This window comes from Rattus norvegicus, chromosome 5 (assembly GCF_021556685.1).
Source record: "Rattus norvegicus strain SHRSP/BbbUtx chromosome 5, alternate assembly SHRSP_T2T, whole genome shotgun sequence".
Classification (NCBI taxonomy): domain Eukaryota; kingdom Metazoa; phylum Chordata; class Mammalia; order Rodentia; family Muridae; genus Rattus; species Rattus norvegicus.
Window position 1 is genome coordinate 130,966,536 of NC_141538.1, and position 20,864 is coordinate 130,987,399.

The 20,864-nt window shown below is 42.4% G+C and overlaps 1 protein-coding gene across 9 annotated transcripts in view; it reads right to left on the reverse strand.

Annotated features, from left to right (window-relative positions):
* Elavl4 (ELAV like RNA binding protein 4) overlaps positions 1 to 20,864 on the reverse strand; it is an 86,527-nt gene that overhangs the window by 31,649 nt on the left and 34,014 nt on the right. For all 9 annotated transcript variants that reach the window (XM_087550337.1, XM_087550335.1, XM_087550339.1 and 6 more), the window contains 1 exon segment: positions 15,473 to 15,713. In XM_087550337.1, coding sequence (XP_087406463.1) covers positions 15,473 to 15,713 — 241 coding nt within the window.

Consider the following 20,864-nt stretch of genomic DNA (forward strand, 5'->3'; position numbering starts at 1 on the left):
TTATTCTGAATTCCCAAAGTATTTAATGTGGCCTTGAGCTAGTCTGTGGTTATTTCCAGAGGCTGTGTTCTGGATTCATAAGTAGGCGTCATTTTCCATTTCTATAATTATGTGGCATCAGGACAATAAACGAAGTGCTTGGCCCATAGTAAGTATTTAAAATATGCTTGTTGAACCAAATATATTCCACTATAGACTGGAAGCCTACTTAAGGATGAGGACATGGGGATAGTTAATGTTAGTAAGACCAATGCTGCCTGATATATACATATATATATACACATGTATATATGTGTATATATATATGTATAAATGAATTCAGTAAGTGAATGAATAGTACCAAAATTTTATTATTTTGACTGCCATCATTATGCTGTTTTTATGACCTCACCTACTTCTTATAATAGCCTATAATGCAAAAATTATCACTACCATTTGAAATCAAGGATTTCCATACTCAGGTCCAGATCCTCAAACGAGTCCATCTAATGCCAACCCCCACACAGGCTTCTACTAGAGCTTCCTGCTGGCAGAGATTGTAGCGTGCAGATGTGAAGTGTGATGCTCCCATTGTTTGGGTAAGGCACAAGGGGACCCCACAGCATGTAGGAACCCATTTCTAGCATCTCCCCAGACAGAAATGTACGTTATACAATAAGAAAAGCCAAGCAATTCACTGCTCAAAAGAGATTTTTTCCCATTCCTTTTGGTTTGTCCTATAAAATAACTGGCTCCAAGTGACAACTCTTCAAATATAAATTTCAATAATAAACTTCAACAAATGAAAAACTGAACCAATCTGAGTCCTATTTTTCTTCTGTTGTGCAAGAAAGAATAGAAATTCATAAGATAAAAAGCTAGTATCAAGTGCTTGGTTAAAAAAGGGCTGAAAAGGAAAAATATTCTGGGTAATGTACTGAGGACAATGGGAGCCTCAGTGACAACTATCTCACCTTCAGAATTTATTGTACTGAAAAGAAGGAGTGTTCAGACGGATGACCCTGGGGCAATGAAAGATTCTTAATCAAAGCCACGTTAAATTAAATTATGCTCAGAATATTCTTACAAGACAGGAATGAATAGTCATACATTTAAAAATATTTTTAACAGGCTCGAAACAAAAAGAAGAGGATTTTGGCAAACTCCCAGCAAGCCATAGAAAGGATCCAGAATTCTTAATTCTTGGTTGGTTCATTCTCACAGGAAACAAAGGTCTTGGTGTCAGGTAGACAAGACGTTCCACCGGAGTGGATGCAAACCAACAGGTGATTCTAGAAGCACTGCAGATGTTAGAGACAACGGTTTAGCAATGGAAAAGAAGAAGAGGCAGGAAGAACTAGCAGATTAGTGCTAATTGTGTGCTTTGTAATTAGCCTTTGGGCAAAATGAAACTTGGTTGGGTGAAGTGCCTGGGGGTGACTAGAATGGCTGAATTCCATACTACGGCAATGACTTTCAAACCTCCCTCAGCATGTGGAGACGTAGATTAAACGAGATAGGTTGTGTGAGAGGGCTTGGCACAAAGTAGTGCTCCATAGACATTAGCTGACTAGAAACCTACCGGTACAGACCCAAGAAAGAGTTTTGTTCTCACTAAAGGAGATGAGACAGAGGCTTGTACAGAGGTAAATCAGAATGGCAAGTGTTAGCTGAAGCACTGGACTTTGGAAGCCTATCAGTGTGTCCTTTCTGCAATAAGGGGTGGGGCTTCTCTGGCCTTGGATCTACCAGTAACAGCCTTGTTCATGTGAGGAGAAGCTCTCCTATTCACACCATGGAAGAGTTCATTGTGAGGTAGGAACCGGACATGATGCCCACCTTTGTGGTCTGACAGCTAAGTTCGACTCCAACAAATCTTTTAAAAGAAAGAAACTCTTTAAATTCTTAAAAGGAGCCATAGTATATGTGTCTTAACAGATGACAACCACAACATTTAGCTTGTGAGGGTAGGGGACGGAGGCAGGAGGACACCCAAGAACAGGAGCACTTAGATAGGAATGGGACTGTAAAGTCACCTCTGGCTCTCTGAAATGAATGCAGAGAATGGCTAATCCAAGCAAAGAATGGGCATCCCCATAGCACGGAGCATGGAAATGAAGGAGTGCCCAGAAACATGCAGGAATGGCAAGCTATGAACACCTAATGGCACAGATCTTTACGCAATGGAAAACGAAGTGCCATTCTGATTATTTGATGGCCAAATGAATCCACAGCTGAATCATGTGCAGGACATGCCCAGTGCTTAACAGATTTCCAAAATGCACAGTTCGTGAAGGAACTGTACTGGTCCTATGGAGAAGGATCTATCAGGTACCACTTCAGTTTCTCCTAGGACCAAGATCTCTTGCTTACCCATCTATCACACCTAGGGCAATCCCACACAGTCTATCATTCAATATGAGTCTCTAATGCATGTTAGCACAGAAGAGGGGTTTTAAAAGAAATGCCCTTTTCTTGGTTTGCTTCAGTTTCCCAAACTCATTTTGTCATAGAACTCCCTTTCCCTTTTCAACCCCCCCCCAAAAACAAAAATAAAATAAAAAACAAAACCCAAAAACCAAAACAACAACAACAACAAAAACCTCACTGCAGATTAAATAGTCTTGGGAAAGACCAATAGGATTCCTGAGTGAACATTAGTCTCTGAAACAGGACTGGTTAGTGCCTCATCACTGTATAATTGCTATAAGGTGGTTCTCAACACTGAGATACTTTTTATGAGATCACAGAGGGCCAGAGGTAAATGAGGGAAGCAAGCCAGAGAGATACACACTTCCAAGGTTTCTTTTCCCTTGCCACTGTCTGTGATTCTGCTCCTCAGAAGACATCATACAGTCATGCTTCTAAGAGGGGATCAGAAAGCTGAAGATACATTTTCACACTGGTATAACTTGGTTCTAATGCAATGGGGTGCGCACGCACGCATGCACGCATGTGCGGGCGGTGAGTGGGAGAGAATGTATCTGTATTGACAACTGACTCTGGGAGGTTATTAGTGTAGATGATAAAAATAGAGGCTTTGGAGTCAAACACACATGGTTCCACCTTGCCATGCTACTTAGAAGACATGTGACCTTGAATCAGTTAACTAGCCCTTTTCTGTACATAGTTTCTCCAATGTAAAACAGGGATAATAATACGCATACCTCATAGAACAGATATAAGAAGGGTATTACTACATGTCAGGTGCCGTCCGGTGTATTTTATCCATTCTATACCTGTGCAGAAATCCTGTGAATGTTACTGTTTTAGAAGTGAGGAGACCGAGGAGGAGAGGGTGAGAACACTTGTACAGCTAGCTATGAAGGCTGGGCTGTACTGGGGGCAGTCTAGCTTTTAATCCGTAGGCTTCTGCTTATCACAGTACTAGATTCCAGGAAGTCTGTGATATTCCTCTGGAAGACACAGACACATATGCACAAATACAGACCCCCCCCCCACACCTCCCCTTCCTTCTGGCTTTAAGAATCTGCTGGTTTTGTTATTAGTTTATTACATGGTGCAGTTCAAGTGGGCAGCATGTGCCAGCTTGACAAACAAAAGGATCCTGCGTGGCTGCTCACGGAGGAGAAGAACAAAGTCAACCCTGAGAAATGTTAGTTCATTTTGACTGATGACTCACCACCGCTATTTTCACAAACAGCTTGCTAATTAAACTTTCTTATGAACTCGGCTAACCAATTTTTCCAATGCATGGAGGAAAAAAAATCATTCATTATAGACCGGAATTCAAAATCTAATATTAACAGCACAAGTTGGATCTGTGGCAATGTAATTTGATCAGCTCAAGCATTAATAACAGTTAGACACTGATGTCTGAGAGTTAATCAGCTTTTGCTGAGATGTACGTAGATAACTGAAGAAAACATCTGGAAGGCAGACTAGAAAGCAAAGCCGCCTTACCACAGGGTGTTGACTGCTTGCCTTTCCTTTATAACCCCCTCCTACAGCATCCTAACTCTGAGTGACCACAGTAACACCCTGAACTGGTATCACTTCACAAACTCACCCAACACTTAGGAAGGCGAGAAGCACGGTTAACCCCACTTCATGGAAGCACTTAAGGGAAAGAATGTCCTGATACACACAAAGTCCCACAGCCAACGCTAGAGTTAGCCTGATAAATTCTTCTATTTTTATTGTCCTGGCCTAATTAACTTATGTATATATAGTATGTAAGTATGCACATGTATATGTAGGAGTGAGGATAATAATCTTGTGTCATTTCTCATGCATCACCTTTTTTTTGTTTGTTTTTTGTTTTTGTTTTTTTGTTTTGCTTTTTTTTGAGCTACATTCTTCCACTGGGACCTTGAAGTAGGGAGGACCAGTGGCCAGTGAACCCCATGGACCTGCTGTCTCTGCCTCCTCAGCACTAGGCTTACAAGAGCATGACACCATGACTGCCCTTTGTTGTTGCTGTAGTAGTTGTTACTGAATCATAGGTTCTGTGGGGGCTAACTCAGGTCCTTACACGTCCTTAACTGACTGAACTATTTATCCAGACCTTAAAATGGTCTAATTCTTAAAATAATCTTACATTTTATCTTGATGTTTTCAAATACGGAACTAAGGACCTGCACTCACAGTCTCACACACCCACCAAACCCACCTTTCATCATTGTGGCAAGATGCTTGCACAGGCATAACTATGTTTGAGCCCACAAGGGCTATGGAGTAAGGGAGGGGAGGGAGTTTTCCTCTTTCCTGGATATTGAGGAAAGAAGGGTTTGCAGAGGTGGTAAAGCAACTCATAGGACATCCCCACTCATCTATTCAGTGTGTGTGTGTGTGTGTGTGTGTGTGTGTGTGTGTGTGTCTGTGTGTGTGTCTGTGTGTGTGTGTCTGTGTCTGTGTGTGTCTGTGTGTGTGTCTATGTGTATGTGTGTCTGTGTGTGTGTTTGTGTGTGTCTCTGTGTGTGTATCTGTGTGTGCGTGCGTCTGTGTGTGTGTATGTGTGTGTGTCTGTGTGTATGTGTGTGTGTGTCTGTGTCTGTGTGTGTATCTGTGTGTGTGTGTCTGTGTGTGTCTGTGTGTCTGTGTGTCTGTGTATCTGTTTGTGTGTCTGTGTGTGTGTCTGTGTATGTGTGCGTCTGTGTGTGTCTGTGTGTGTGTCTCTGTGTGTGTGTGTCTGTGTGTATGTGTGTGTGTCTGTGTGTGTATCTGTTTGTGTGTCTCTGTGTGTGTGTGTCTGTGTGTGTGTGTGTCTGTGTGTGTATCTGTGTGTGTGTCTGTGTGTGTATCTGTTTGTGTATCTGTTTGTGTGTCTCTGTGTGTGTGTGTCTGTGTGTGTATCTGTTTGTGTATCTGTTTGTGTGTCTCTGTGTGTCTGTGTGTGTATCTGTTTGTGTGTGTGTGTGTCTGTGTGTGTATCTGTTTGTGTGTCTCTGTGTGTATATCTGTTTGTGTGTCTGTGTGTGTGTGTGTGTGTGAAGGCAGGGTGTTACTGAATCTGGTGTCAGTTTGGGATGCTTTGATGTGTATATGGTATTCTGAGCAGATAGTGTGGGTGGATGTGGGTACGTTTGGGGACGGTGGTGCTCAGGTAGGGCCCTTCCCTTTGTGCTCCAGGTGGCTGTCTCATCCACAAGGCTGCACTGATTGGGAAGGATGCTGGAAGAGGAAAGGTAAAGGAGAATTGGTCCCCGTTTCTTGGTCACTACAGGGTGACATTACAGACTCCTGTGTGTGGTCCGGATTGGGGCTCTGGCCAGAACCGTGGAAACCCTCACCAAAAAGATGGAAGCCACGAACTAAACAAAGTCCTGTGTACCCAACCTTGAGACCTAAAGGGAGGGAGAAGACTACAGAGTCTCAAAGTAGCACTTCACGGGAGGGCAGCAGGCAAGGATGGCTCGCTTCAGAGCTGCTCTTTTGGCACCTTGTCTGTATCTCATATACAAACAGGGACTCTATTCAAGCAGCTTCTCCACTGTCAGCCTTTGCCATAAAAACAAAATCAATCCAATTATCCAGGAAACCAATAAGAGCAAAGGAAAGCTCCGAGTATATGATTTCAGGGTTCACAGCCCATCTTGGGTTATAGCTGGCAGCTGACACCAAACCAGACACCTAGAAATGCAGAGAAAGAGCTATGGAGAAGCTGGAAACACAGGAGAGAGCTCCTGGTTGACACTTGACAAGGTGACAAAGGTTGTCACATCTGTTTTTTCTTCCTATACGAGGGAACTCTGGCCAGCTTGTCTGTTCTCAGACACAGCACGTTTAATTCACCAACTTTCTGCCTGTGTCTCTTTTATTCTTCTGGATCTATTGCTGTCTGCCTATGAGCCATTGTAATATTAACTCTTTATCGTATGAGCCAACTCAAGTCCTTTCAGATCAAAGTGGCAAATATATAAATAAAAAGACAGAAAGAGAAAGGATAGGAGACTGTGTGTGTGTGTGAGAGAGAGACAGAGAGAGATGGGGGAGGGGGGAGGGGGAGGGAGAGGGGGAGAGAGAGAGAGGGAGAGAGGGAGAAGGGAAGAGGAAGAGGTGGAGGAGGAGGAGCAGGAGGAGGAGCAGGAGGAGGAAAGAGCAAGGAACAGAACCACACGATTGTTTCCAATCTTCCTTGGGTTTCCCTAGCCTCAGCTGTAAAGTAAGATTAGACAATTGCCTGTGCTGGATGCTTCTGTCAGGGGGCACTGACGAGAAAAGCCTCTGACAACAGACGTGAGCAAAGACCTTGCTTATATGTGGACGGGAACTGCTTCATCTTATCCAAGACGAAAGTGCTGAGAAATCCCTGAGCAGCTGCAGTACCGAGAGCTGTCATCCTAACTCGGGCATCCACGTTCTGTCACTGGGCTTGGCATTTCACCAGACTTTCAAGTATGAAACAAGAGCTGATTAGGAAATTCAGACATAAATCAGCAAGAAATTGACGTGGAAAAAGAGTCAGTGAGTTTACGCACCTGACCTCAGAAGGATGGCAGACATTGCCTCCTATGTTGGGTAGGGTTATTTATTAGCAAAGTAGAAGGCATTAGCAGGCTTGGGTGGAAATCTCAGCTTCATGTATTAGCTGTAACCTTGAGTGAAGCACTTAATCTCCCTGAACTGTAGTTCCCTCATTGACAGAGAGGGCATGCAAACCTTACCTTGTGAAGTGGCCCTAGCTGCTCCATCCACTACTCTTTGATAATGTTCATATTACTCAGCTTGGGCTGCTAATAACAAACTGTTATTATCCACATAGATTTTTAAAGAAATGAATAAATTAACTTTGTCACTGTTCTGGAGGCTGGAAGTCCAATATCAGGGTACCAGCACGACTGAGTCCCGGCTAGGGTCCTCTTTCTGGCATGCAGAGGACTGCCTCATCTGACATCAGATATGCAGAGAGCCTGCCTTCTCTCTTCCTTCTCATTAGAACACTAATATTATTGGATCCTAGCCACATGACCTCATTTAACCTTAATTACTTGGGCAAAGGTCCCATTTCCAGTTACTTTGAGGACTAGTAATTCAGTATATGAAGCTGGTGGGTGAGGAGGCATAAACATTTACTCTTTAGCAATACCTTTGAAGCTTCGATCAATGGCTTCCTTACCATATATTGATTTTCTACAATCTATGTTTTGCTATGTTTAAGGCTCCTTTTTCTGGACAGTTGTTCTGAGCATCTCAGTCCATTGTCACCTTTTACTCTGAATATTCAAACGAATGTTGTCTTCACCCTCACTTGGTAGAAACAGAAAGGTAGGATAATAGAAAATTATAGGTTTTATAGTCAGGCAGACTCATCAGATAATTCTAGGCTTGGCATCTCATCTGCAAAATGGGGCAATAACCACTGGTCCTAGAAATATAAAGCTTCAGTGAAGTTATTGTATGCCTGTCACCATAGCTACCACAAAGCAAGCATCCTGTCAGGTTTCCACCTTGCATTGTTACTAATAAATTCTCTTGTGCTGTCCTTCCAAAGCTCGCTCTCTCTCTCTCTCTCTCTCTCTCTCTCTCTCTCTCTCTGTGTGTGTGTGTGTGTGTGTATGTATGTGCTTGTATGTATGTGGAAAATATGTGTTGTGTTTGTGCACATGTGTGTGCATACATATGGAGGCTAGAAGTCAGTATCAGGTGTCTTCCTCAATTGCTCTCCACTTTATTTTGAGGCAAGGCCTGCCGTTGAACCCGGAGCTTACTGGTTTGGCTAGAATTGGGTCGCCATCAGACTGTGGGGATCTTCCTGTCTCTGTTGCCTCAGCACTGTGAGTAGAGCTATGCACTAGTACTCTAAGCTTTTGACATGGGTGCTAGGATCCAAACTCAGACCCCCATGCTTGTACACTCAGTCTTTTACTCACCCATCAAACCAGTTCTTTTCAACAATATTAACAGTCAGGGGTAGAAAAGTAAGATTGGACTTTGATAAAAATCAAACCACAACAAACCACCTTAGAAAACAGAAAAGGTGACTATGCTTCGTAAGACGGTCACTTGTCTCTTTTGGATCTGTGGGCTGATGAAGGACCTACAATATCTGTCCTTTACTTATTGTCCCTGATGTATCATGTTCTTTATCTTTGGACTTCCTCATTTAACGCTGATAGAGTTTAAGAGAGGGAAGAGATTAACATATTTCTATACTAAGCAAGTAGACACTAAATAGATACTGTTGGCTGGTTGAAATGCTTTACAAATGTAAAAAGTCTTACCCAGATATGTGGTCTCTATATGAATTTTATCTTCTCTCCAAACTAGAAGTATCTTCCCCTATCAAAGATGAATTTTTAGACTGTAGAAAACCCAAAAAGGTAACTTAAGAGATGTTTATTTCTCATGAGGCATAGATAGGTACAGATTTCATCACTTAAGAGCACAAGGGAGATGGGAATGGGCAGACCAAAAAGAAAATCATCACCACCACACCTCTCAGATGATGGAAATGAATTTTCTTTAAACGTTTCAGAAGGCACTGCCCTCCTGCCCTGAATGTGATGAATTACACTTTCAGATAATGGTGGGAAGTTCAGTCCAACATTTCCTTATTGCTTAGTTACTGCTTGGAATCAATCTGGCCACTCTACCTTGCACTGTTATGAATCAGTTCTCTCCTGCTATCTTTCCAAAGACTTTTTGTATGTATGTATGTATGTATGTATGTATGTATGTATGTATGTATGTACGTATGCATGCATGTATGTGGTATATAGGTGTTGATGTGTTTGTGTTTGTGTTCATGTATGTGCATACAATGTGTATGTGTGAGAGTGGGGTGCATACATGTGTTTATGTGTGTGAGTGTAGGGGTGTGTGTGTGTGTGTGTGTGTGTGTGTGTGTGTGTGTGTGTGTGTGTGGAGGCTGGTGAACAGGGAATTGATCTTATGAAGCAGTCAGCTCAAGCACAGAAATAAATACCTTAAAACACCCCAGCTAATTCACATCCTAGGTAAAAGCCATTGAGACATCACTCCTGGGATGAGAGGATATTTCCCTACCCAAGTTTGGAATCAGGGCAGAACTGTCAAATTTGGAGGGGGAGACAAAGGGGAAGATAACCAAGAGGCAAAGGAAACCATAGCTAGTCTGTAATCCTGATTACTGCCATTTTGAGGAAAAACCAAGCAACCAAACAAAAACACTGTTGAAAGAACCCTGATGTGGCAGCACAAACCCTAAACCTCACAGCTCCACTCAGCTGGGAAGTTCTAATTAGGAGCGATGGGAGGTCTCTGATTGCCCTTGGTGGGTGTCTGAGAGGCACGATGATTACATGGTCTGCTGCCTACACTTAATGTTCCGATAGTCTTGTTCTCTGTCATAGGGTAGACTCCTCTTCTCCTAGCTTGCAATCCCTACAGACTTCCAAATTTTCTCTACATCTAAAATATTTCCCCTCAACATCCCTCAGTAGTAGTCAACCCTCTTTCCAAGTAAACACATCAAAGCTCTTTTATTCTTTGTGGCACACATGTAAAGTGACTGAAGGGAGGTGGACCATGCAAACCAGGGACCTAGTGCCCTGCATCTTTCCAATTCAGAGCAAAACAGGCTAAAAGTGATTCCCTACACTCTTCCCCTCACTAACAAGTTTCCTTTGCATGTGCACATAAGAAAACTTCATTTAGATAACCAATCTTGGGATTTTCTTGGATATACCTAGTTGTGGCTGGGTTTGATCACAATGCAGTGCTTGGGAAAAAAAGGTGAATCTAATAAAAGGGATTTCAAGAAGTAAAAGGAAAATCAGAAGTTAAAATATGTAACAATTTAATTGAAAAAGTGGGCATGGATTTAGGGTGGGGGTATATAGGAGGAGTTGGAGGGATGAAAGAGGGAAATGATGGAATTATAATCTCAAAAAAGATATATATATATATATACATATATATATTATTACTCGGTTTGATTTCAGATAAGCAGTGACTTGTTGAACTCAAATTTTTTCTTTTAAAATGCATGTATTTATGCGCTATTTTTCCAAATCAAAAGATTCTGAGCTCTAATTATGTTTTCCTTTTATTGAAAGTTTTTACTGTGTATAAAACAACCTGGGTTTTGTTTGGAAAGGGGAGAAGTCAGCTGAGTGTTTTGCAGGAAGCAGTTCGAGATAAAGTGCACACTGGTCAACTCCTAATTTGTGAGACAGGGTTGGATCCAAGTCTCAGCTCCTGCCCTTGGGCAGGGACTCAGCTTATGAACGTTGCTCATTTACCCCAACTTCAAATCTCATTGTAAAGGAGGCAGAGGGTTGGATGGGACTCTGTCTTTAGAGCACAAAGCTTAGAGCATGAAGCTGCTTATCAGACAGTGGCAGCCCCCACATTCTCCAGGAATCCCAATGTGCTATTATTACAAGAGCTGCTACACAACACTTCCCCCAGAAAACACATTAGGATGCATATGGCACACCAAAGGCAGCAACTATTCTCTTTGTCTTTGCTTGAATCTTTAAGAGATTATTCTAATAATTTCACCTGACACTTGACTTCATTCCTTAGGAGTAAAGTCTTTTCAGAATTTAGGACTTTTTTTCTGAATATATGGTCATCTCAGAGATGTGACCAAAGTCTCACAGTTCCTACCAATCCATTTCTCTGAAAGCAGAGGAGAAACAGAACAGGCCTGGAGCCTCACTCTCCTCTACTGGTCTACAGATCCTGCTGTCTGCCAGGCAGGCCCTTTGCCTGGAAGCTCTAAAAAGGTAGCCCAGAGTGAGTTTTTACCCACTTGTTCTGTTTTTACCACTGAATGGTGATACTAAGTCAAATACGTGTTATACAGGAAAAGCTCCAGTGCTGAAGAAAGTCATAATTATTTTTGGCATACTTAAGTTCATCTGCCAATGCTGCCTCCTATTGGACCACTGCTTCCAAAGAGCCATCTCCACCTTTGAACTGTACTTCCTTGGGCGAAAGCACAGAGGGTGAGAAAATGCTTTCGCTCCTCGCCTGAAATGTCAGCTCTACTTCTTTGCCTTTATCCCCTCTACCCATCTTCCTAGCCCGCAATAGCATCAGCTAGCGTATATACTTTCTTCAAGCACCCGAGTGCTTAGTGTCTGTCCACACACCAAGTGTACAATGCTCTGTTCTCAAAAACTCCTGCAGAGCTCTGGCTTGGCTGAAACCGCCATACAATTGTTCTTAAAAGCTATTCCTGTGCAGATGTGAGGAAAGGGATTTAGGTCTGTGTTGTTGTTGTTGTTGTTGCTGCTGCTGCTGCTGCTGCTGCTGCTGCTGGTTGCCAGGGCCTTACATATGCTAAGCAGATAAGCTAACTCTGAGTGTGTCCCCAGCTCCCTCTAGGGACTTTCTTTTGTTATTTTTACCCCCTTCTTTATTCCTTTTGGGGCGGGACTGTAACAAGATAGACATTTATAATAATGAAATTTAGCATCACAGCTGAGCGAGATTTATATATATACCTGAGTCACCTGATTCTGTCCTGGCCAAGCTGTATGCTTCTTCCCTAAAATGCCAGTCATACAGAAATCTGTATTCAGTAAAGCAAAACAAAAGCCAAAGGCAATGAAACAAAACAAAAGCCAGGAACCTAAATGAATTCTCAGAAGTCCGTGGAGAAATACGTGGTTTTATCCAGGCTTGGTATTCTTCGACTGACCCTTGAGTGTCATGGGACATTTCCCTTTCTCTCCAGCAGCAGGTGGATGGAGGTAAAAAGCAGAGACTTGGCTTTCTGTGACATCATGTGCCCATGGCTATACCCAGAAACAACTCGGAATGAAGTGTCTTTTCCCAATCGCAAAATGAAAAATCTAATGTTTCCAAGAAGGCACTACTTAGTGCGTTAACAAAGATGTCCGGAAGCATGTTAAGGGAATCTGAAATCTGGTACTCTCAGTAAATTTGCCTGAACACTGAAGAAAGATGCAGGTTGAATTATGTCCCCAGTGGATGACAAATATTGTTATCCATGCTTCCCTTCATACACAGGAGTCTTGTTTAAGGGCATGGTGCATTAGGTATGCTCTCCAGAGGCGGCCAGCAACCTCTCCTCGCAGGAACACAGTGTTGCTTTGGGTTATGGGGAGGGGATTAGCTGTCTTCCTTGCACATACTCCAGAATAATATCAAGCTTTTAGGTGATTCCTGAGCTCACAGAGGATAGCTGTGTTGCCTGGCTTCAGTTTCTTTTCTAAGAAAATGGAAGCTGTACTCTGGAGAGGATGTGAGCTACGTCCATGCGTTCTCACATGGAGAAGTCAGTAAAGACAGACAGCCAAGAGCCAATCGATCTGACTTGTCAGACTCACCCACTCACTCTTAGGGAGTGGCCTGGGACTGGGAATTCTTAATCTTAAATTCTTATCTTTCTGTCACTCCCCTCCCCCAAATCCTCCCACTGGATATTTAGAAGTTCTTGTAAACTTCACAGGATCGAGATGCATTGGGATCTGTGGGAGGTGTTGGAGGAAAAGGGGGGACCGGCATGTTAAAATTCAGGGCAACAACAAAAATACCTATGATGTCATTTACTCTGACTTCTGGACCTGCTGCAGCCTTTGCACTTGCCCGGTGTGAAACTTCACTCCCGCTGACCTGTGTTATGACTGAACCCCACAGCAGGCCTCTGAGGGTCTTCTTAGAGTGATTCCCATCCTTCCCTACCTCCCACAGCCTCGTCTCTCCCTCCTTCTCTGACTTTTAGCGTAGCCAATTAAACCTGAACAACGGGCGGATGGAGAAAATATGCTGCATCTATGGAATGGTACAGCAGGGACCAGTTTCACTGTTAATTTAAAATGCTAGAATTAATTAGGTAGTGTAAATGAAGAATTTAATAAGCACTCTTTACAACCATAAGTTCTACTTTTATTAAACACTGCTACCAAATGAGGGCAAATATCTCCGGTCTCTCTATATTTCCCTGCCTCATTCCCATAAGTTCTCCACAAATATGTTTTTCCCCCTGAAATAAAAAAATTACATAATCATAAATTTATTCCCAAATCGCATGTCTGCCTCGAACCCATAAGCTTCATCTTTAAGGCCAGATGCTGCTGTATGTCTCTGCTTGTGCTTGATAGGGTGCTAAACAACGCAGAGTTGACAATTTTGGTTTTGTATACCAAATTAAAGGCTGTCTTCGAAGCTGTCACTCCTATTCAGATCCACTCGGTGAACCACCAAATTAGCATTCTTTCAGTAAAGGAATCTGCTTGTTTAAACATGTGTCTTCAGAAAACAAGGAACAACACCATGAATCAGTACTTTAAAAAAAAATCTCACTACCATTCCGAGGGAACTCTCCTGAAAAGGTGATTAGTAATACCCACTCACTAATGTAGCCTGCAGAATCCCTATTTAGAATGTAAGGCAAAACCAAAAATACATTTTCTATATAGGAGTGGGAGGAAGAATCATATGGTTAACTGGTTTGAATTTGGTTTGAATTATCATCCCATTATGTAAAGATTATTCAAGGAATCTAAACATCGGCTTTATGAAAGTACAGGCATTTTTGTTAAAGAGGAGAAGACACAGCATACATACGTGGGTAAGAGCTGGAAGGCCCGGGCCCGTTAGGGAGGCTGGGTATCAGCTTTCCCTCTTACCACACTCCTTTAAGGATACTCGCTGTATCTTCATAAATAGCACTCTCCACCAACTAATGACTTCTACCCCACAGTCATCCTGCTAGGTGTGATAGCCAGCCTCTCAGTTCATCCTTCCACTACCCTCTTAAGAGAAGTATCATTTCCCCATTTTACAGCTGAAGAAATTGTGTTGGGAGACTGTGTGACTCACAGTGTAGCAAAAAGGGCTTGCTTAAAGGGGGGTGCGTTTATGTGTGAATTAGAAGAGTAAAAGAATGCATTTACTTGTATGTGCATGTATATGCTGCAGCATCTGATTTGAAAGAGGAATGGTGCCTTATCCCGATTAAACCACAGATCTTCATCTTTACTTATGCAAGCCAGTTGCTTGTCAGTTAAACTGACACAGCAGTCACACTCAGGACTGACAGGGACTCAGGGTTGCTGTGAGGGGCTGAGGAGTGGGGCACTCTCTGGTGGCAGCCCAGCTGCTCTCATATGCACATCATTAACTTCTTAGGGAAGATATTCTCACTTCCAATAAGATTATAGCGAACCCCCCAAACAGGCATAGAATATTTGTCTGACAGAAACATTAAAACCCTCATTATTGAGGTCACGCGGGGAGAAGGGCATTGCTTTGTTTTTAAGTACAAGGTCAAGAAGGAAGTGCTTAATTAAAGACCATCTTCAAAATGAACAAATATGTGAGATAAAATATCTCCCATGCATATCTTCATTAAGCATCTCCCTTCTTCTGTAAGTATTTGCATTCTAGAATTATCTGCTGTCTGTGGGACCTGCTCATCTCAGAGACAAAGAGCAATTATGTCATCCTTCTACTTGGCCCCCTTTGAAAACACTTGTCGTGACATATGGGAGAAAACTGGGCACAAACCAAATGTCTGAGAACAGAAGAAAGGAATAAAAGCAGCGTGGGGCACAGGGGAGGAGAGACAGAAGGCAGACCTCAGGACCAAAGTGCAAAGGAAGACTAGGGACGCTGCTTGGTCAGAAGAGCACTTGTCCAGCGTGCATGAAGCCTTGATCTCTAGCGTCCTCAAAACCAGGCCCGGTGGCACATGCCTGTAATCCCTGCTGTTAGAAAGAGGCATCCTCAGCTAGCCAGTCAGTTTGAGGATAGCCTGGGATACATGAGACCCTGTCTTAAAAAAAAAGTGGCAGCTGATCAAGAATAAATGAGTATGAAACCAAAGACTCATTTTATATAAAGGTGAAAAAAGCTTCAAAAATCGCCCTCTGCTTCCTAGTCTTCTCAGCCTGCAGGGAGGCATCCCGTGGTACACATGTGTGCACATGGTGTGGATTAATGTCGTGTATGCAAACAATCCTCACATGCTAGATACGTGGTGTAGGTGCTCGTGCGGATGCACTGCACACACACACACACACCGTGTTTGAGGTCTGCCGTGAATCCCTAGCCTGCATGTGGAGGAGCATACCTGTAATTTTGTCTCTCACGAGTTTGCAGGATTCGATTTCACCAATGCTCCCAAAGAGACTCCTGAATTCCTCTTGGGTCATATTCTGGGGTAAATAGTTGACGATGAGGTTGGTTTTGCTGTCGTCTGTGGCGGCGCCTGTCTGCATGGGAGAAGGACAGTTTCTGTTGTTGCTGGAGGGTCCATTGCTTGTATTGGATGTCGGTCCATTTGACACCTGAGGCTCCATGGTGCTAATTATCTAAATAAAACAATAAGTATTTTGAAATCTCGGAAGACACAAAGTCTGTTTCTAGATTTTATTTGCTGAAAAGAAAGAGACAAGATGAGGCAAGATGGAGCAAAGAGACTGGGCTTTGAACACAGCCAATTTAGAAGCACGGTTTTAACCAGGATGTTAAGTTCCCCGTGCTATTTTTAGACCAGCCCCTTGATTTTGAACACAGACTAGAATGCAGTGGGAAATCTCCCATTATTTTGTTAATGAAAAGCTAATTCCTGTTTTCATTACACAATCACTCTCAGAAATGTATACTTAAGCCACACCAAATTATAATTAAAATGTAAAGTAATAATCATGATTAAAATTATAGTTCCATTAAAGCTGAAAAAGCTAAATATAGAGGACTAAACTCACAAGATCAAATACAGTACCTGTTTATTAACTATCTCAGAAAATAAAATGACAGTAAATTAAGCAGGGCTGTTCCATATGGGAAGGTCTTAGATTTCCACTGGTGCTTACACACTGATCAAACTTCTGTTTTCATGGGGCTGTATTCAGGGGAGATGCAAAGTCATCTAATTAAAAAAAGTTAAACCATTCTGTTACTATTTTTCCTGGGGTCTCTAATAATACAAACAAAACCACAAACAAGAAGAAATTGTTTTTTCTTCTAGACCTTCATCTTTGAATTAGCATACATACAGCTCTGATTTATTACTAAAAGAGGACTTTCTCTTAATATAAATATTTGTTTAAATGTTTAATTAAAGATATGTGAACTATCCCAGGAAGTACGCAAAAAAAAAATTGAGTCCCCATCCTTAGGAGCACAGAGGTCACAGAAAACAAAAGACTAGTAGTAGGGTGACAGGTATAATTATTCCTGCTTACATCTAGTGACTGTCTGTAGGAATGTGGGGCAGTATTTGGGTCTGCCGCCAGGTTTTCTGGCCCTAAATAGAGACCACCAGTATCCCCCTTATAGTTGATCATATCATTGTTCCCTAGTTGGCTGTGTTGGTTGTGATTTTGTCAACTTGACACAAGCCAGGATTGTATTCCCATACAACATCAATTGAGAAAATGCATCCATGAGTTTGCTTGTAGACCAATCAGTGGGGGCATTTTCTTGGCTAATGATTGATGTAGGAGCCTGCTGTAAGTGGTGCCACCCCTTGAAGAGGTCCTGGTGTATATAAGAAAGCAAACTTAGCAAGGTGGGATAAGCAAGTCAGTAAGCAGTGTCTAGCTGTTGTTTCTGCCTCAGTTCCTGCCTCCTAGTTTCTGCCGTAAGTTCCTGTCTTGGCTTCCCACACTTGACTGTGATCTGAGAGAGGAAGACGAATAAACTGCTTCCTCCCCACGTTGCTTTCACCATCGTCTCATCACAGAAACAGAAACCAAAGAAATTGTCCATCATGATATGGGTCCTTTGGAATTGTCATTAACTATTGGGGATCATGCTCTGCCACGCACCAGCTCTGTGATGTCTGGCAAAGGGGCACAATGACACCTGTCTTGTGAAATGATGGGAAGTGAGATGACATTTATACAGCTGCTGAACAGCGATGAAAACAACTGCACTTAGTTGACAGTCACTAATGTCACTCTGCCTGTCACCTCATGGGTCTTCTCTTACTGAGTTCATATAAAAGGCCAAGGCTACATATTCTAGTATGTTGTATATCTCAACACTTAGGAAAACCAGGGACAGATGACATCTGATAACCAATTCTCTCAAATGATTACTGTTGGAGGGCCAATGAAACATTTTCATGGAATAGAACAAATAAGTCATAAATACGGAGGCTACAATTCAAGAGTGTGTACTAAGTGAACAGACCTGGATAACCATGAAACACGATTAGAATGACAGAAATCACCTTCCCTGCCCCTTATTTAAACCACCAAAGTAACCACAATTCTAACTTCTGGTGCATAGGTTGCATATATCCCCTTTCAAACTTCATATATATAGCAGGAGCGTATGTACTCCTTCGTGGCTTGTCACATGTCTGAAGTGGCATCTGTGTTCTTGCATACAGCCATAGGCAACTCTTCTTCACGGTTATAGAGCATTCTATTGTATGGAGATAACACATTTTATTTATCTGTGGGTGAAAATCTAGGCTGCTTCTACTTTTGATCTAATGACAATGAGCACGTGTCTTCTGGTACACATTTTGAGGATTCCAACTTTGGGGTCATAAGGGATATGTATGATAAGCCCTAGTGAATACTGCCATTGGCGTTTCAAGATGCGTACACCAACTTAACATTCTCGTCAGCAGAGAATGAATACTTTGGGTGTTCTACATTCTTTTCAATATTTGGTGATTATTTTAAATAAAGCTTTATAGAGTATTTTATAAGTTTATTCACTTTGTCAGCTGAAGCAGAGTGGTGTAGTAAAAAGGAATAATTCTTTCCTTTTCTTTTAATGTTTTTAGTCATAGCAATACAAACATTGCTGCTAAGATAATTTCAGTGATGATGATGACGATGATGACGATGACGATGATGATGACAACGACGACGACGTATCTGTGCACATATGTGAAGTCCAGGATGGCCTTCAATTCAGGATCCTTTGGCACCAGTTTCCCAAATGCAGAGATTAAAGGCATGAGTCATGTGATGTCTGGTTAGAATTTAAAAATTTAATTTTGTTTATTTTGTGTGTGTGTGTGTGTGTCTGTGTGTGCTTATGCATGCATGTGAGTGCATACCGTGGCATAGAGGTCAGATGATAACTTGCAGGAGTTGGTTCTCTCCTTATGTAGGTTCCTGGGGTTATACTCAGGTTTTCCAGCCTGGTGGCAAGTGCCTTCACATGGTGTGGCATCTTCCCCACAAAGGATTTTTTTTTTGTCGAAGTGCCTTAAAATTCTAGTTCTATCCCTTATTAGCTATGCGATCCCAGTTGGATTACTTCATTGCTTTGAGCCAACTCACACTCTCTTTTGCTGAGCTGGAATGAAGGCCTGCATGCACTACTGCCTTTAGAAGGAGAGTTCTTGTCAGTGGGCATCTGGAGCACACAGTGCCTAGAGGCATCACAACTATTATTTTTCCCCATGTCCAACACAGGTGAGTGTTCCTTTATTTCCTCCTCCCATGGTTACATATGGCTTTTCCCATATGTAACCGAAAGGAAACCATGGGAGTCCTGAGAAGAGCCAAGGAAATAAAACAGTGAAGAAGGTGGAGAGCTTCTAAGTTTCTTTACCATCACGGAAGTAACTTAAGTGGCTCCACTTCTCACATCACCAGAACTTCCTTTTTGGTCTCAGGTCAACTGTAGGATCCCAGAAAGCTGGTTCAGACCGCAAAGAGAAAGCAGAAGGCTTCTGAGAAGGCTTTCAACTGGATCTGTCCTCCTGACTAATGACGAGAACTATACCTAGAAAGTAGCTTTGCCCTTGAGACTGGGGTTTAGGAAAAGAGTCAGAGCTTCTAGGGGGCATGCTAACAGAGATGAAGTCACAGGGTATCGGCAGCACTCCTGGCTGGGAGGCAGCTTTCTCCTGGGTCCCACCCTTGAACTGTGTAGGTCTGCATCCATTTGCTATGTTGTCCTGTTCCTCTTTTTGTCCCAGAGAACAAACACAGGAAACACTGCCCAGTCAGCAATGAACTTCAAAACCAGATTATCCATTTAGTAGGTCTCTCTGACAGAACCTCAGGCTAACTAGCTTGTGAGTTTTGTTTTTTTTTGAACGATATCCCACATTTCAGATGCCCTCCCCAAATCTGTTACACAATCTCCAGCCTCCCTTTCTTGCGAATCACCTTTCTCACTTTAACCTTCTTAGAGCTCCACCAGAGACGCCAAGAGGACAGCCTGGATCACAGCAGCCCTTCTGCTGCTAACGATAGGACATATATAATGTAAGTCACACTGAAGCATTTGAGGAGACACCCAGCAGGCCCATCTTTCATGTCATCTTACAGACAGACACGTGGTGAAAGCATTTGTCCATGTGAGTGAGCCTCTTGCAGGTAAAGCTGGTCCAGGGAGGCCCAGGAGGTGGCAAGTCTACACCGAGGAACTCAATTCCTTCTCCAGCTTCTACATCTCCTCACATCCTATGCAGGCCTCCTGATTTATGTCAGTTCCCAGGACTGAGCCCTATCTATATATCAGACAACCGCAATTGAACCCCAACTTTTGAAAAGGTGCAGTGAAATGCAGTGTGCTCCCCACTGAGCCTCTTCCACAGGCTATGTAGCTATAAATCAGGTCAAGCTTTTTTTGTGTGCCAGACACACTAAACAGTTATTCTTTGTGTGTTCAGAAGAACTGGTGAAAATACACATGCATACAGACACACACACACACACACAATATTTTCAGAAAAATATAGTCTGAAGATTGAGAAACTGTTGGAGATGTGTTGAATAGATCATGTTAAGAGATTCCCCTCACTGGTGTTAACCATTTATTCCAGGATGCATCACAGGATAACGAAAACAATCAGAAATTTAAAATGTCGACATTAAATCTGGAACCTGAATGGATGAGGAAGGTTTTGAAAACGTTACCAGGCAGTAAGAGAGGTTGCAAAGCAAGAAGGATGTTAAAAGCATGATTATGAAGCTGTGGCATTTCAAGGTTATTAAAGAGAGGACAACTGTGTTTTCTACTTTGAGAAACGGATCAGGAATAAAGAAAACACAGTTAGTGGGAAGCCCATCCTCAAAGAAGCACAGAAGCTGGCAAAACCCAAGACACCTGCTTCCTCGGGCGAGCACCTCTGACATTCTAACAGTACTGTTTTCCTTTATGAATGAATAAATATATCATTTCCTCAATACTCACATGTACAGTAATGAGACATTCTGTGTGGGTCTTCCAGACAATTTCCCAGCTGACCAGACTCCAGAGCCCTAAGTGCCCTCCTCTTTTCCTCTTCTGAATGGCAATTAAGAGCAGAATTACTGTCAGCACCCAGGATAGAGCTTTGAGGGGGTTCAGTTGACTTCAAACTCTAATGGTTGTACAAAGCACTGCATTAAGTCTTTTATGTTCCTGTGATATATTTTAAGAAACATTATACAGGCAGAAATTCTCAGGGATAAACTATCAGAACAGTGCACAATAACGTAGGCACTCAAATCCTGCCATTGAAAATGTTGATGGTTTGAGTGACTAATTGCTTACAC